A 16,449-nucleotide genomic window follows, 5' to 3' on the forward strand; every position below is an offset into this window, starting at 1 on the left:
GTAACTCTTTTCAAGCTAAGTGGTAAAGTTATAAGATGTTAATCCCAAAGTTATTCTAGCATATGTTTCCAGTGCAGTTTATTTAGGATCACAGTTTATCTTCTTTCTCAGAAGTTCATCAAATATTTTCTAAACTAGGTTAGTCTGATGTCATCAAATTTTAGAACTCTAAGAGGTAAAAGCCTCTAAAACTCTTCATAGCAGCAATGTTAATTTTATCTGTAATCTCTTGTGATTTTTTTTTTAAACATCAAAGTTATTTGTGTTCTAGTTACATCTAGAATTCAAAGCAACTTAGTTCTGCCATTTCAGGAACAGAAACCTCAATAAGTCTTTGACGAAATTTTGTATTGTTTCATCAAATAACAAGGCAATACCTCCACGCAGATACTTTTAAAACTCTAAAATGTTCATAGTTTAAAAAGAGATTGTGGAAAATTGTTTAGTAACAGCATTAAACTGCTTTTAATCAAATCCAAGACTCTATAGAGCAAATGGTTCATCTCATTGAAAATATTGCCCCAGCCAACTTCCTCTTAGAACTTTCAACAGACTTCAGAGACTTAAACCAAAAGTTATTACAGGTTCAGTTCATACAGCCACATATGTATGACTTTCCCGATATAAATCTGCTTTCAGTGTTTTTAACTTTGGCATACTGAAATGTTTTGAGTAGAATTACTTTAAAGCATTATTTGTTTATTAATCTATTTAATTCAAAGAGTTCAGCCATTCCAGCACCATAGTTTGGACAAAAAAGGATATGCTGTTTTGTCCCTGTTAAAGAATTCTGGTATTTCCATGCTTTGAACAGTTCTAGTGCTATTAAGCTTTGAAAAAAAGGATTGAAATTTGATTCAGTGGCAGAGAAAGAGGCATGGTGCCAGTGATAAAATTTATGTCACTTTCATTAAATCCATCCCTATGCAGACAAGTTATAAACTTTCAAGAAGTCACAGTCCCCAAATGGATCAACACAGACTTCTGACAGGGGAAATCGGTAGATCACATGCAAAGGGATAAAGGCCAGGGCAGAAATAAAGGATCAGATTAGGACAAGAAGTCTCGTAAAACTTCAACTCAGACAGACCTGCAAAGCAAGCATCTATGGTTCTAATGACACAGATATGCCTTTAAAGGTTTGAGTTTATGCTCTGTTTCAGCACAGAAGTCTGCACAGTGAATGCGCACCCAGAACTTAAATTTTACCAAGCACTAAAAAGCAGCAAGTAATATTCTAGTATTAACAAGACATCACTTCTCCCCTCTTGATTTGCATTCTGTTCAGATTATTTCTGCTTGACATCTCTTACTAAGCTCTTTTTCTTCCATTGTTTTCCAGCTCAAAGTTCTCTGACTATTCTTCTGTCTCCTTCACTAGAACCCGTACTTCCTTTTCTCTTTCACTTTAAATGCCTAATAGTCCATTCTTAGCCCGCTGCTTCCATTTCACTTTTTCTTTAGATTATCTGATCTCCCCAAACTGGAAAGCGATCTTTCCACTCTTAAGCCATCTCTCTCCGATTTTGTCTGTCTCTGACATCTCCTTAAGAAGCACTGCACTCAACATTGTCAACTTTCAATTAATTTTCTGTTTTCAGGCACATTCACTTTCCCTCTCTTCCTTCTAACTCCTGTCATCTGTTACTACTGAAAATATTGACATCCTTCCCAATCTCCAACCTATAAGCTCAAGAGATAGCAGAGGGAATCATATTTCTCTCTAACCTGTTTCTAGATCCACTTATGCAAACCGTTACAAAATCTCATTTCTTTTTTTTCTGTAACACATTTTATTTTCAAACTTTTCTTTATATCCATGCACTACAAGCTCTTTCCAAAACCTCATCTTACACTGGTAACAAAGTATCTGTCATTCATATACAAGCATCAAGGCAAATAACATTCCAAATGCTAAGATTATTTTCTTATCCTACTTTTCCAACCTTTCAGCTATGCTCTGAATCAAAAGTTTTCTTCTTTTAAAGTCCATTCCTAGTTCTTTCTCTTACTCATCTCTTTTGCATCACACTCTTGTTAAATCCCAAGCTAATTTTGGTTGATTTCTGATCTTGCATACAATTCCCATTTTTCCATGTTGATCTTTTTCCATGTGAATCTTTTCCCTTGGAAAAAAAAAGGACCCGAGCTGAAATGGCTCCTGTGGTTTCATAATTGTTCCCAAGTATTTTCATACAATGTCTGGTAAACAAACAGGTGTGGTACCTTTTCTTTTATTATAAATAACACAAATGATGTAGATAAATGAGGTAGTAGACAAATGTATTAGGGAACAAGCCTAAGGCAAAAGTGTCAAATACACTTAAACTCTAAAGGAACAACTAAGCTTTGGAAGCTTCGTTTGAAAATTCAGTGACAATAACATGCACTAGCTAGGAAATGAGGATTAGAAGGGGGAAAAGACTAATAAGAATATCTTTCCTAAAGTACATGATAGGCGTAAATTTACCAAATTTATAATCTGAAAAAAAAGGACAATAAAAATTAATTTAAAGCTATCATATGTGTAGACAAGATAATACTTTTACATTGTTCAGGGATAATTTTTCTAATAAAAGTTTAATGTTACATTTTAGAATATGTTATTCCCAACAGAATAGACAATCATTCAAATTTGACAGTACTTGGAAAAATATTACGGCCACTTCAAATTATGATAAACAGAAGAGGTCTTTTTCATATTAATAAAACCAAACATTATCAAGAGCAAAGGTTGTGAAGACTGTCATAGATTCCATTACAGTTCCAGTGTCTGGTAACTGCCCAAGGAAAAAGCAATGGAACAGTCGCCTCTAAATAAGCTGAACTAGCTAAGAATAATGCCCATGTTTAGTTTATTTAGTAATAAGTAAACAAACAAACCCTTACAATACAATATGGAAGAAAACAACTGGGATCTTGTATTGATTTAACAAAATGTTGCTCACTTCCTTCTGTTATGTTTGTGAATTGTCTGAGAATTTTTTGAAAATATTTAGAGGAAGCAAGGATGGTCCCGTGATGATAACACGTTCCTTCAATTTCCCCCGTAATGACTTAACAATTGTTCAGTACTAAAAACTAGAGACGCATTTTCAAAGAACACCATTCCTTTCCATTGCACAGATGATGTGCTCAGACAAAACTCACACAACAATTTTATTTCAGGATATGACCTGATATTACAGCCAATCCAGTTTAGTGGTAGGCTTTCTACCGAAAGAGTTTTGTCCTCCATGTGGCCGTGGCATCTACACAGCAAGCTCCCTGCACACACAAAAAAAGCAGTACTACTTTGCTGGATCACCCAGCAGCCACACAATCACTGGAGCTTTTACAGGGGCAGAAGCAAGTAGCAACTTGTGGTTTGGAAGAGTCAGCTAGAAGAAGGAAGGAAAGATCAACCTTTTGGCAGCAACTCACTATGAGATCAGTTTATCTGTAACACAAAATTACACCCTCAGGAGCTTAACCAGGAACTGTGTTGCTAGTTCTTTTTTAATGTACAACTTTATACATAAATCTTACCTCCATGAAAATTAATGGGAGTCTGGCTATCAATTTCAGTCAGTCAGGATTTCACTTCTGTACACTAGTGGCATGCAAATAATAAACAGTAATACAGACAACTAGGTGGTTATGTTTAAATAATAAACAAAAGCTCCAGGTACTGATTTCATTATACTGAGAAGTAACATTCTCTCTCTCTAAATTAAAAGCTCATATACAAAACCATATGCATCTCTAAACCATCAGTTTTTCAGAGGATTCTACATATAGCAGGAGTATCAATCTCCTTGACCTTGTGAGGCAAGCGTCAAGATCTTCTCACCGCAAAGGAGACTCAAGTTAAATATACGTACTTCAGACAGCTCATTTTTGGGAAGGAACTTTAGGATTTGTTGACAGACAGGAGATGGCAATGGCTCCCTAAGGACTCATTACTCCATTGCTGGAGGGAAATAGCCTGGGTAAGCAACTAGAGCCCATATCATCTCAAAATTTAGGCTTCCACAGCCCCTGTGATTTCAACTCTACCCACAGCTGAGCATGCAGATTGTCTAAAAGCACTCATAGAAGCCAGACCTACAAGATAAAGGATGGAGCCATGGCATAAGAACCCTCTTCAAATGTAGGCTGAGGACCACAAGCTAATCAGCCCTGATACAAAGTTTCAGCTTTTATTATTGTCCAATGAACAGTGTTATGGTATCATTTCTCTCCTGTGATCCAAAGAACAGCTAGAAGTTAGAAACATAATTTAACCATGAAAGAGTTTTTCAACTTAGTATTTCTATTATCTGATCTCAAAATTACAATTTTTTTCCATCTCTTTAATTCAATACTAAATCATTAATTTACTATAACCAAACTGGGAAGAAGCTGCAATGTATTAAGTAAATAATGCATATTAATCCCATAAAAGATAGAAACTTGAGCTTATATTCTGATTTTGACTGAAACATTGAAGAAGCAATATTTTTCACCCACTTTCTCAAGCTAACAATGTGCACTTATGAAACTTACTGAAGGTGAACGTTACTCTCAAAACTTCAAGAACAACTAGAATCACTGAGGACAAACTGCTTTAACTGCATGACATAAAACCAATTTCAACTATATTCTCATATATATGAGAGCTGAAAATTGTCATATTTTAAAATGTATAGTGGCGCTTAAGTTTTAGTGTTAATTCTTAACAAGATTTAGGTAGAGTTAACTATATAAGTAAAGTAAAACTAAATAAAACTCGATGCTCAATTTTTCCTCAGGACCATACTGTGAGGAACCCAAAGATTTCTTCCAAACGTAACCTTCCTCCTTCTCTCACTTCCACCTGAGTACTACACCTTGTGCTGCAGTGGAAGCAGTTTGATTTAGAATGTGGCACAGGTTAAGACCAGTACATAAAGTTACCAAGATTAAAAGTTGAATCTGTTATATGCATACTCTGCAAGTTAATTAGTATTTTATGTAAAATGTGTCCAGAGAGCAAGGATATAAAAAACGCATCTTATTGTATTACATTACATTGTTTCTGTTATATTACACAGTACATACTACACTGTTTCACATGAGCAATGGATATTACTGGAATTTCAGGCACACACATGTTAAAAACAATCAATAACTGCTTCCATTTTAGCTATTACTGAGTAACCTCATTCTGACTTTCTGGGATTTCCACTGAAGAGGGGTATATTTCAAATATAAAAGTATCATACATCATATAGGCATCTTTAGCAGCAAGAAAATGGCACTGAAGATAAATATGCATAAGCAGCCCTTTTCTTTTTTTTATAGCTCAGGTTCGCTCCTAGATCATGGAATGGTTTTCTCTCATCATTAAATCCTTTGAAATACACTCTAAAGGAAAGAAAGCTGAGCTACTTACAGATCAACAGAAGGCATGTGAAGAAGGCTTACTAACAATACTTCTTTTGCATGTAAGTGAGAGCAATTGGTATCACATCTGGAAAAGCACACTACTTTGAGACAGAAAACTTTTGCCACTGGCAAAGTTTATGGTATTAATTTGTAATGGTGGATTTAGGGAAATGTACTAAACTAATGCTCATTTACTTGCATGATGATGTGTTTTCTATGTAAAACGACAGGCTTTTACCTTGCCAATACTGGCACTGAGTTAATGGAAAACAGGACAAGGTGGGTGTACAAGTATGCCAGCGCTGATGAATGTCAAGCTCAGGTTACAGATTTGCTTTTTGCATTAACATCTGTACAATGTACCAGCTAATGCATTACCCTCCAGACTCTTAAATCTGTTATTTTAAATATTTTCATTGCAGTTTAGCTTTGATTATTAATCTAAGAGGCAAAAAGTTAAACTGTATCTTATCTTCTTTGCCACTTGATATGTTAAACAGCCTTCATACCTTAAATCCACTTAAATAAGGCATGCAATTATTAAAGCATTACAGAATGGCCCCAGAGCACACAAGCTCCATTAAATTTGCTTACATCTAATTACATCTGCCTGAGGCAGGTGAGAAATTGACTCTGATAAGATCTTTCTTTTACCTGTAGCCAAAAAAATAAAAAGGAAAAAAAAAAACTTGGGAGTGATTTTCTATCTAATTGCTATCTACAAGTATTTATGGTATTCGCTCCTTCAATGAATAGCCCACAAAGCACTCTTTGTGCACTAACCAGTGCATTTTAAGTTTTTTTAAGACGGTAGAATACAAAAGACAAGCTTATCTTGCTTCAGGCATAAGATGGGTCATCAATGATGTCTGCTTGTGAAATAGTTTTATCTATTATTTAAATCATATTTTCTTTAAAAAATAATTCTGATGCAAAAAAGCATGTTATATAGTCTTCATGGATTTTTATTTTTTCTTCCTGTCAGCATAAGCAATGAAAGCATTCTATTTTATGGAAAATAACATAAATATAAAAATGTACTCCTCACAGCCTGAAAACTATTCTTTTAAAAAAGACTTTTTTTTTTTTTTCCCCATTTAAGAAAAGAAGTGTTTTATAGTAGAAAACACAGCATTCAACTTCTATGTATTTGTAACTGGCCTTCCAAAATTCAGGAAAACGCTATTAAATTACGTTGCTTGTTACCTATAAGTGAATGAGGGAATGTGGTATTTCTAATCATTCTAATTCCACTAGCAGCCCTAGCAGATCCTAGAGAACAACACAGTGAGACCACCATAGTGATAATGTAAAAACTAGTAGTTAGAAACTATACCAGCTAAAGAGTAACAAATAAATAAATAAAAAAAAGGAATTAATTAAAAAAAAGTTATGGAATTCATCCAGTCTAAAGGGATTGTAATTCAATTCTTGGTTAATATTTAAGGAGAAATTACTTTGTTATAAAGCATTATTTAAAGAAGACAGACATCAAGAATTTGATGTGAAAGCTGCCCAGATAAACCAGCCATTGGACTTCTAATGCAAGATTATACAACACTATTTTTTAAACATACATCTTTAACCACCGACACCACTGATGCTCTTGTATTATATTAGCCATTCTTTGGTACAATGGACTGCAAATCTATAGTCAATCCATAAAGAAAAGGTCCTTTGGTCACACTTTATCAAGTGAAGTCTTAAGAATACTCTTAAATGAAAAACTGCATAGAGGCCTGAAATGAATATATTGTACCATTAACATGTTTCTCATGTGCTTCTTAGCATTACAGAGCATATCATTCAATAAGCTTTCTTACAAAACTTCATTTGACCTTATCTTTACATTCAAACTATAAACAAACAGGTTATCTTTCATATTGATTTGCTTCATTATACAAACCTCATTTTACACATTTGACAATGAAAAGACATGTTGATATCTGGTATACTAAATAACTACATTGCAAATACCATTTTTTTGAAGGCAATGACAAGCTATTTCTCTTTGCTATATGCTTTACCAACTCAAAGAATGTTGTTACACAAAATGTTTTGGCCTCATATAATTACATCTTGTTTAATGTTAATTTGTTGTATTTTTATTAAAACTTTCACAGTTGCTTTATAATATTGTCTAGCCACCAGTCTGCATCATCTATAAATGACAATACTGTGAACAACTGAATTATGCATGCATCTTTACTGCAAATCAAAACCAAACTAGAACAAAAAAATTACAAAAGGAATTTAATGACTATGCTAGGAAGAATTACTCTCCAGCTTTTCCATGTCTTCTGTAAGAATGAATTGCATACAGGTAAATTAATTATTCAGACATCATGACTGTTATTCAGCCATGTAATTTTTAAAAATTTTCTTCATATTAACATTTCTTATCCTAAAATATAGAACGAAATTTCTGTTTTTCTCTGTTATGTTGTGGATTTGTCCATGGGAAGTTTCACTAGACAAGATTGCTCAGAATCTGAATACATACCAAAAGCTGCCACTTTTATGATTATGGCTTCAATGTTAGATGATATCATTTCTCTAAGCAGTATTTCCTGGTTCCGACGCCAAAGGTAAGCTAAAGGCTGAAGCTTAAGCCTTCTGCATCTTAAAAAGAAGCAAAAAATTGCATAAAGTCAAGCATTATGCTTTTACACAGCATGATTCATGTAATATTAAAGAAAATTAATTTCTCTCATTTCCTACCTTTAAATAATTTTTCTTTTACAATTTCAAATACAATACTTTACTATTCCTAGATTTCAGTATATACATAAAGTCTAATATTCAAAAAATGAAATAAATATGTTCTGACTATAATTCATCTATGTAAGTAAGATGTAACTCACCGATATAAACAGATTTGTACAGGAACATAAATAAAACCATGAGAAAAATGCATTCCTAAACCTTTAGGGACGCAAACCAATTAATACCTTAGGAAGTGATAACTTTTTATGAACACAGCTAAGGCAAGAGTTACCACTCTGTGATAAATGTGGCACACGTCACTAATACAATATGCTGAATTTGTTATACTCAACAAACCTGTGATTTAGATCAACACCCAAGGAAAATGTATACAGCTTGTGCTACAAAGTAACAACTTGTTAATGTAAATTTAATTATTTGTTTTGATACATATCATATTTAGACAGCATTTGATATACAGCATTTGATTGTTTATCAAATTAGATAATCACTAATTTGCACTATTGATAGGTAACCCTTCTGCAAATTGTCAAGTACCATCAGTTGGTGATAAAATGTGTAATGCTTAGTTCCTGAAAAACTTAAAAGCATTTAACTACGGAACTAGCTCAAAGCACTCAAAAATTACATTTATTTGTCAATTATCACTGTTTATCTAATATATGGGATTTCTTCTATATATGGGCTTTCTCCCATATATTAGACCCACTAGCATTAGTGTCAGTATTTTATAGTTAAATGGATGTTTAATGTTGACATGTAAATCCATAGTTAGCACCCATACAATCTGATTGGTTTTGTTATTACTTTCATATATTTTAACAGTGCACTAAGTTGTGAAATTAACAGAAATATGTAGCAACTCTGAATGTGAAGTAGTTCATTCAGGTGCCTAACTTTAGCTAACAAATTAGCTGAATCCAAGTAACCAGGACAGTTTATGTGAAACAACTTTATTGCAAGGGGTAAATCTATGGATCAATGTAAAAAATTTTTACCAGCAAGTGGCCTTGGAATTAATCAGGTCTGTTCGAAATACTGTGATGTCCTGCCAATCTTTTGGCTGTAGTAAGAGATCTGAAACCCACAATCAACAAAAGCAATCTTTTCTAAAATATCTAGAAACATGATGAGGCCGTCATTACAATATTTTAAGTGTAAGGGAAAAGAAAAAGAATGGAACTACTTTTGACTGGAATTTACCTATGTAAAGTGTAAAGAAAACACCCATGCTGTGTAACTTGCTGATGTGAGTCGAGTTGGCACAGCATTAACTTCACCATTCTTACAGTTCATAATGGATTCCAGATATATGCTTTTGTCATCAACAAATAACTAATAAACCCATGAAATTATAATTAATTTTTAACACAAGCTGTTTTTGCATTTCATCAGACATATATAGTGAAAATTTTTTTCCAGAACCAAATCAAATCTTGGCCTATATAACACACACAATTCCCATCACAGAATCCTTTTTTTAATTAAGACTCTTAAAAGTATCACAATCTATCTAGACTTAAAGAGAATATAGAAATGACAATAGAAATGACAAATGAAAGCTCCTGATGAATGATAACAGATTTTAGATTTTAAGGAAGCAAGGGAAGATATGCACATAAGGATTCTCTTGCATTTAATTTTGGTTAACCAGTCATAGGATGTTCCCCTATATTAAATCTCTGTTGAAAAACAGAGATACTTGACCACAACAGCGTAGTCACTGAGTGAGCTTTCTGTTGAAATCAAAGATCTGAACCTACTCAACTATTTTCATATCAAAATTCTGAGTATTTTCAACACATCCATGAGACACCTTAAGAGCAATCAAAAAAATCCACTATAGTCTCTACTGGATTTTTACTAATGAACACACTGTTCCAGGAAAAAAAAAAAAAAAAAGAAAAAAATACTTATATTAACAAATTGAATTAATTGGATATCACAGAGCATGAGACATAAAGCAACTGTCTCTGCTCCAGAATTTGAGTTAGAAAACAAACAAGTAAAGCACTTTCCAGAATGTGTATATTAATAAGGATTAGTATTTTCTTACACATCTTCAACTCGAACTCTCTGGTAGTCAGAAAGAATGGCTCCCACAGATACACCCTCCACTCCTTCTTTGTCCTGAAAAAAAGACATGGAATATTAATGATAGTGGTATATGCTGGCCTAAGCAATAGAGGTTCAGTACCACTACTAGCAGAATCAACCAAGAATAAAACTTTTTCCCTGTTCCCACTAGATGGAACTGAATGGGCTGGAATTATCAACAGCTCTTGCATAGAGGAGAGCAGCACAGCTCATCTACTACATGGTTATTACTCTAACACAGTAATCTACTCGACTCAAGTACCGTTCTAAAGAAGAAATAGCCAGGGAAACTGAAAAGTACCAGATTTAACAGCTTAACCTAAAGTTTTCCTGACATCCTGAAAATTACTTCCAGCTCTTCACTATAACTGAGGTGTTCGCTATCCCACCTACAAATAAATATCAGCAACATACCATCATGATGATTAATTAAACTGTTAGCATTTGCCACAATATGCAGCACAAGAGGGTGTGAGATTACTCTTTTTATCCTAACACCAGAACAAGAAAACTCGCCGGCAACTTACTCAACATCACCTTTTAAAAATTCTGCTATAAAAAAAGATTTGAGACACATTTTCTCTGTTTCATTTCAATTACCTAAGCCAATAGTACTTTATATTTTTCTTGTAAACACACTGAAAAATAACATTTGAAAATGCACACTTACAAATTTTCATGAGCTCTTGCATTTTTAAGTTGCTTGAGTCCCAATCAACATGCTGAATTTACTTTCTTTTCCTAAAATTTGCTCTAGCTAGACTTTAGTTGAAGTTGTTTTCCTCTTTGAACCAAGGCTGATCATAACTACACAGCATGACTTACCTTCTGGACCTGCTCAGTTAGACAGCAATCCTGTGAAGTTTGCAGCAAGATTTTACCACAAAATTTTACAACTATATACCTAGATATGAATTTCAAAATCAAATCAGTCTTTGCCTGCCACAGTAGTGAATTTAAAATTCATTTTCAGTTTCTTATCAATAAAATTACTTGGAAGGTGTTTTATTCATAATTATATTGTAGGGAAAAATTTCCTGGTTTATGTCTGTCTGGGATATTCTTTCCTCAATCTAGTATCTCATTCTTCTTTAGATTAATTCTCGCCTCATATTTGCCCAACCAAATCCCTAAGTTATTCATACCTATCTATACTTCTGATTTAAGAGTCACTGTATTTATCAAAATTCCTAGCTATAGTAATTTGAAAATTATATGACTGTTCAATTTATGTACTTCTCCATGTCATTAATGGATATATCATTTAATATGAAACTTAATGACAAATCATACAGGATTCAGGTTGACGCTTCTCACATATCCAGAAGTAATAGTACAGATAAAAATTAATTTTAGCTTATCTGTCACTTGTTCATTATCCACTGCCACTATTATCATTATTATTACTATTATCCAGCCAATATTACTTCTGCTTTTCTTTCAGCTTTCTGTGCAACAATGTTTCAAAGCTCTTTTCACAATAAAGATAAATCACAGGCATTTCAATTTACTCAACTCACCCATCTAGAATTACTTTTCTTAAAAAGTTAACACAGTTATGTAAATAGAGTTTTCTTTAAATAAATCTAATAAAAAGATTCATGAAGCCTTCCTGGATCTTCAAGTACATCTGAAACATTTTCCCCATACTCCTTTGTTTCATGCAATTTTGATATGCAGTTTACCTGTACTGCTACAATTGCACTTAAGTTGCATTTGTCAAAGTTCTTTTTAGAAAGATTATAAAGTTAACTTACTTCACAGTCTTGGAAAACATGACAGCTAAATATTGTTTGTTTGTATTTTTATGTAAAAAGAATAACACTAACAATTCCTTCAAAATGTGCTCCTTCACCATGTTCAAACATCACCCAACATGTCCACAAACATGACCTGTATTTCTGCTTCTGTGAACAATTAATCACAGGCAACATATCCTCAAAGGTAATAATCCTGAAGTGGTCCATGCAGAGGTTCTGACATCATGAACCACTATTAATAAACAATAAGTTAATATTTAACTGTCCATGTTTCCAAGTCACCACATATCTTTCTGTGTGAAGGAATGAAGCAGTCTGTATCCCTTTCTGGTCAACACTCTATAATATATTTATAATGGAATCACAGAATCAGAATGGCTGAGGCTTCTCATTTTTGCAAACAAACTTGGGACTCCTGCTGTGCAGTATATCCAGACTAACAGAGACTAGGATAGTATATGGTGATAAAACTGAACAGCTTTCTGTGGAGAGAAGTATTCAACTACAGAAGGGAACAGGGGAAGACAAAACCAGAAAAACACTGCAGAAAAGCATCTGCATTTATGTGATCACACAGCAGTCCGGGACCTCAGGGCTGATGGCAAGGGAATAAATAGTAAAGCAGATTCAGCCTATGATCCAGGGAACAACAACAAAACCAAGAACAAAAGTACAAAGAACTTCTACAATCACCTCCGTAGCCTCCCAGTGTTTGCGATACTGAATGTTCAAATGCTTTTTCATTACTACTTCTTCATGCAAGGTAGCATAACAATACAAATGATACACCACATCTAATATATCAAGAATTGAGGGATATATGTGGGGTTTCTGCAGCTAGTCACCAATGTGGCAGCTACTACTAGCATTACAGCTACACTAGAAATCTGTTCAAACTGTAAGTATTTATTATTACCTCATGGAACACAATAGGTTCAATGATCACAAGAAAAACAAGCAAAATCTAGGGAAAAGGCGAAACAAAGAATTATTCAGATTTTTTGCTTATTGAGATTACAAGAACTGTTCTGCCTTCATTAAATTAACAGCAGGTAAATACATTAGTGTTACATTCTACTAAACAGAGCTGACTCTAATCCAATCTTTACTTTTTTCAGATTCCATTAAGACACAAATCAATTTGTTCTTATGAAGAACCACATGCAATAGAAAGTCACTAACTGACAGAGTACCAACCACCAAACACTCTACATTTTTTAAGACTTTATACACATACAGTAACAGTACAGTAGACATTTCTGGCTGAATCCATCACAATCAAAACATGCTTAATGGTAAGACTGTGACCATTCCTTTTGATTTCAGTAAGATTTTGCTATTAAGTTCTGCATGCCCTACTTTACAGGACTTTGCCAGGTAAAAAAATCTTTTATGGTCACGCTGTAAATAATTTTAACTACATTTAACTATATGTGCATTACATATTTCATCTTACAGACATCCATCCCTATGTTTACTTGATAGTTCTCTTTTTTATAGTTGGAAGATACAGAATATGCAAAGCATAGCCCTTAACTGTTAACATCCAGAAAATAATTTTGAATTTTCTTACAATCCTCACTTAATTGTGATGCAAAGATAAACACTCTTTTCTGATCCATGCAAATGTCAACTTTCAGACTGCCATCACAGCTGTAATTAGTACTACCATCTACTGGAAGATTAACAGGAGTCAAAGAAATCAAATCACATCACAACTTTAATATTACAGTACTTTTCTGATAGCAGATCCATACACAAGATCAGCCATAAAAATACATTAATGATTCTAATAGTGAAGTATTTCAGAAATAACTGGTAGAAAATAATCTATCGGATGTACTATTCATGCAGAAGTGTAGAGAGGATATGTTTAAGTAATTTTTCTAAAGTCCTCCTAAGAAGGAGATGTACAATACCTTTGATTAACAGATTTTTTTTTAAGAAAAAATGGTTCTGTTAATAATGAACAACTCAAACAAACTACATTTTAAAAATATTTTTTTAAAAAAGGGATTCTTCCCTGCCACAAATTCAAAGACTGAGACATAGCTGAACTTTTGGAAACAGAATGCAGCAATGCAAATAATGCCTACAGTGGCCCTGGATTTCCTATTTTAGAGCTCTGAATTTTACCCTTTGGCAAACAATAGTCACTACCATGGAACTAAACTGAGATCTTATAGTCTCACAGATAATAAACAGAGGTGACCACACTTTGAAATTACTTCTGTTTAAGGACTTGGCATCAAAAGTATCAATTTAAAAATATTGTTTTAATGCACATGCTTTTAAGCTTTTACTGAGTATTAGCAGCAGCAATAATTTTTAAAAGCGGAAGAGCTTGCAGCTCATCAGTTAAGCCCAGATTCCCAACATTGTCACCACTTAATAGTATTGTTTTATTTTTATGCATCTGTCTGCTGTGTGTAGTACCATTACGCTGTGAAGGAAAACAAATATAATACAATTTTAGGTTTTTCTGAATTTTTATTCTCGCTGTAATTTTGAACAGTTACCTTTACAAACTTTTCCAGCATAAAAATATATTGCCACCAATTCTTATGTACAACAGGAGATTTTTTTTTTTTTTTGCGCTAACAGGTTCACTTGAAATATTCAGGGCTTTTCCTGACTATTTCTGTCAAAAAGAAGTTACATATAAATTAAAAGTGTTCAGCCATAGTGGCTGGATAGAGAATGATATTTAGGAAATAATATTCAGTATATGTTTTCCAAACACTTGAGGAAAGTTCTCATCCAATGTTCTATCACAGAGTTTTTTCTATCTATTCCTTCATTAAAAAAAATGAGTGCTCAGATATTCTGGAAAACCAGACACTAAAGACCATTTAGTAACAACTTTCATTGTTCAGTTCTAAGTTGCCAGGGGCAAACTATCCCATAAAATAAGCTCGGTAAGTAATGTTTTTGAAGTATCTGATACAAACACACACAAGGCTGTACAACTGTTGTCTCACAACTAGATTCATCTCCATGGCTACATAAATACACATATCATACACAATTTTCCATATTCTGCTATCATAGAATCATAGAATGGTTTGAGTTGGAAGGGAACTTAAAGATCATCTAAGTCCAACCCCCCAGTCATGAGCAGGGATACTTTCCACTGGATCAGGTTGCTCAAAGCCCCATCAAACCTGACCTTGAACACTTCGAATGATGGGGCATCCACAACTTCTCTGGGCACCTTGTTTTATAACACATACACTTCTCTTTCCTCACCAAAACAAATAATATGTTCACTGTTTTCATCATATTTATTATAGTGCTTTGCAAATCTGTTGTTACCACGACAGTTTCCATTATATACTCTTCTTTCTCTAAGAATGGGAAATAAATAGTTGTATCAGAGATATAAGACGACAGTAACTGTATCACAAACTTCAAAAAAAGATGTGATCCTCATAATAAACAAATATGCAGTGAAATGAATACCTGTAGGACTTCCTTTAATGATTTCCCAAATCCACAGATTCACAGAATCTCCAGTTCATCCATGAAGACGGCAACCGACTTGTGCAATGCATTTTTTAACAAGCTCACACAGCAATAAACATGTTTGGGTTTTTAAATTCATTCTGTTTTTCAAGTTCTCACAAAATATATACATCAGCAAAGACACTCAGTAAGAAAACTCCCTCAAATTAAAAAGTACCTGGAAGTAGAGACTTAAGTGTCCTGTTCTTACACAAACACAATACTTCTTCTATACTAAAATGAACTGCTTCGCAAACCTATTTGTTTGGGATTTTAAAAATTCTAGTCCTGAATGCTAGGAACTTTCAAAATCATCTTATGGTAAAGGAATTAAAAGAGCCATTATAATCTTTAAGGTCACAGAACTTCTATTAAACAACTGTTGGAACAATAGCCCAAACTTGAAATTTAAATATCAAGTAGATTACTCATAGGTTTTGTTTCGAGGTTTGGAGTTTTTTCCATTATACATACCTATAACCCATTTAGAGGGTGTATGTGTATGTGTATGAATGCACATATATATAAAAACACACAAACACATAAATATATACATGTGCGTGTATATATATACACACACGCATATATATGTACATATGTATACAATATATCTTGAAGTTAGTAACAAAAGAAGAGGACTGTCAATTGGCTGCTTGCTTACAAGCTACATTAAATCTGATTTTTATATATATAAGATGTTCTGCACTTATTCTAGTTTATTTCCTTTCATAATACATTAAGTTTTAATCATCTTTTGAAATGGCAGTACATCGTGTCATTTTTCAGTTGTGGTTAGCATTCACTTTTAAAGACTTTTGACAGGGAGCTATTCACCACCCTCACTTTTCATTTAGTTCTTCTGATGGTAAAGAGCAAATATAAACTTCCGTCACTGTCCAGACAGCAGCTTCCACAAGAAGAAACATCAATATACTTAATAAATGCTTTGAAATGGGAGAACTAGTTAATATAC

The 16,449-nt window shown here is 33.5% G+C and overlaps 1 protein-coding gene across 3 annotated transcripts in view; it reads right to left on the reverse strand.

Annotated features, from left to right (window-relative positions):
• The window catches only part of DPH6 (diphthamine biosynthesis 6), a 215,752-nt gene that overhangs the window by 155,109 nt on the left and 44,194 nt on the right, over positions 1 to 16,449 (reverse strand). For all 3 annotated transcript variants that reach the window (XM_059819671.1, XM_059819670.1, XM_059819669.1), the window contains exons 4-5: positions 10,172 to 10,245; positions 7,892 to 8,010 (exon numbers count right to left, since the gene is read on the reverse strand). In XM_059819671.1, coding sequence (XP_059675654.1) covers positions 7,892 to 8,010; positions 10,172 to 10,245 — 193 coding nt within the window. The remainder of the gene's footprint in view (positions 1 to 7,891; positions 8,011 to 10,171; positions 10,246 to 16,449) is intronic.

Source organism: Gavia stellata, chromosome 7, assembly GCF_030936135.1.
Source record: "Gavia stellata isolate bGavSte3 chromosome 7, bGavSte3.hap2, whole genome shotgun sequence".
NCBI classification, from domain to species: domain Eukaryota; kingdom Metazoa; phylum Chordata; class Aves; order Gaviiformes; family Gaviidae; genus Gavia; species Gavia stellata.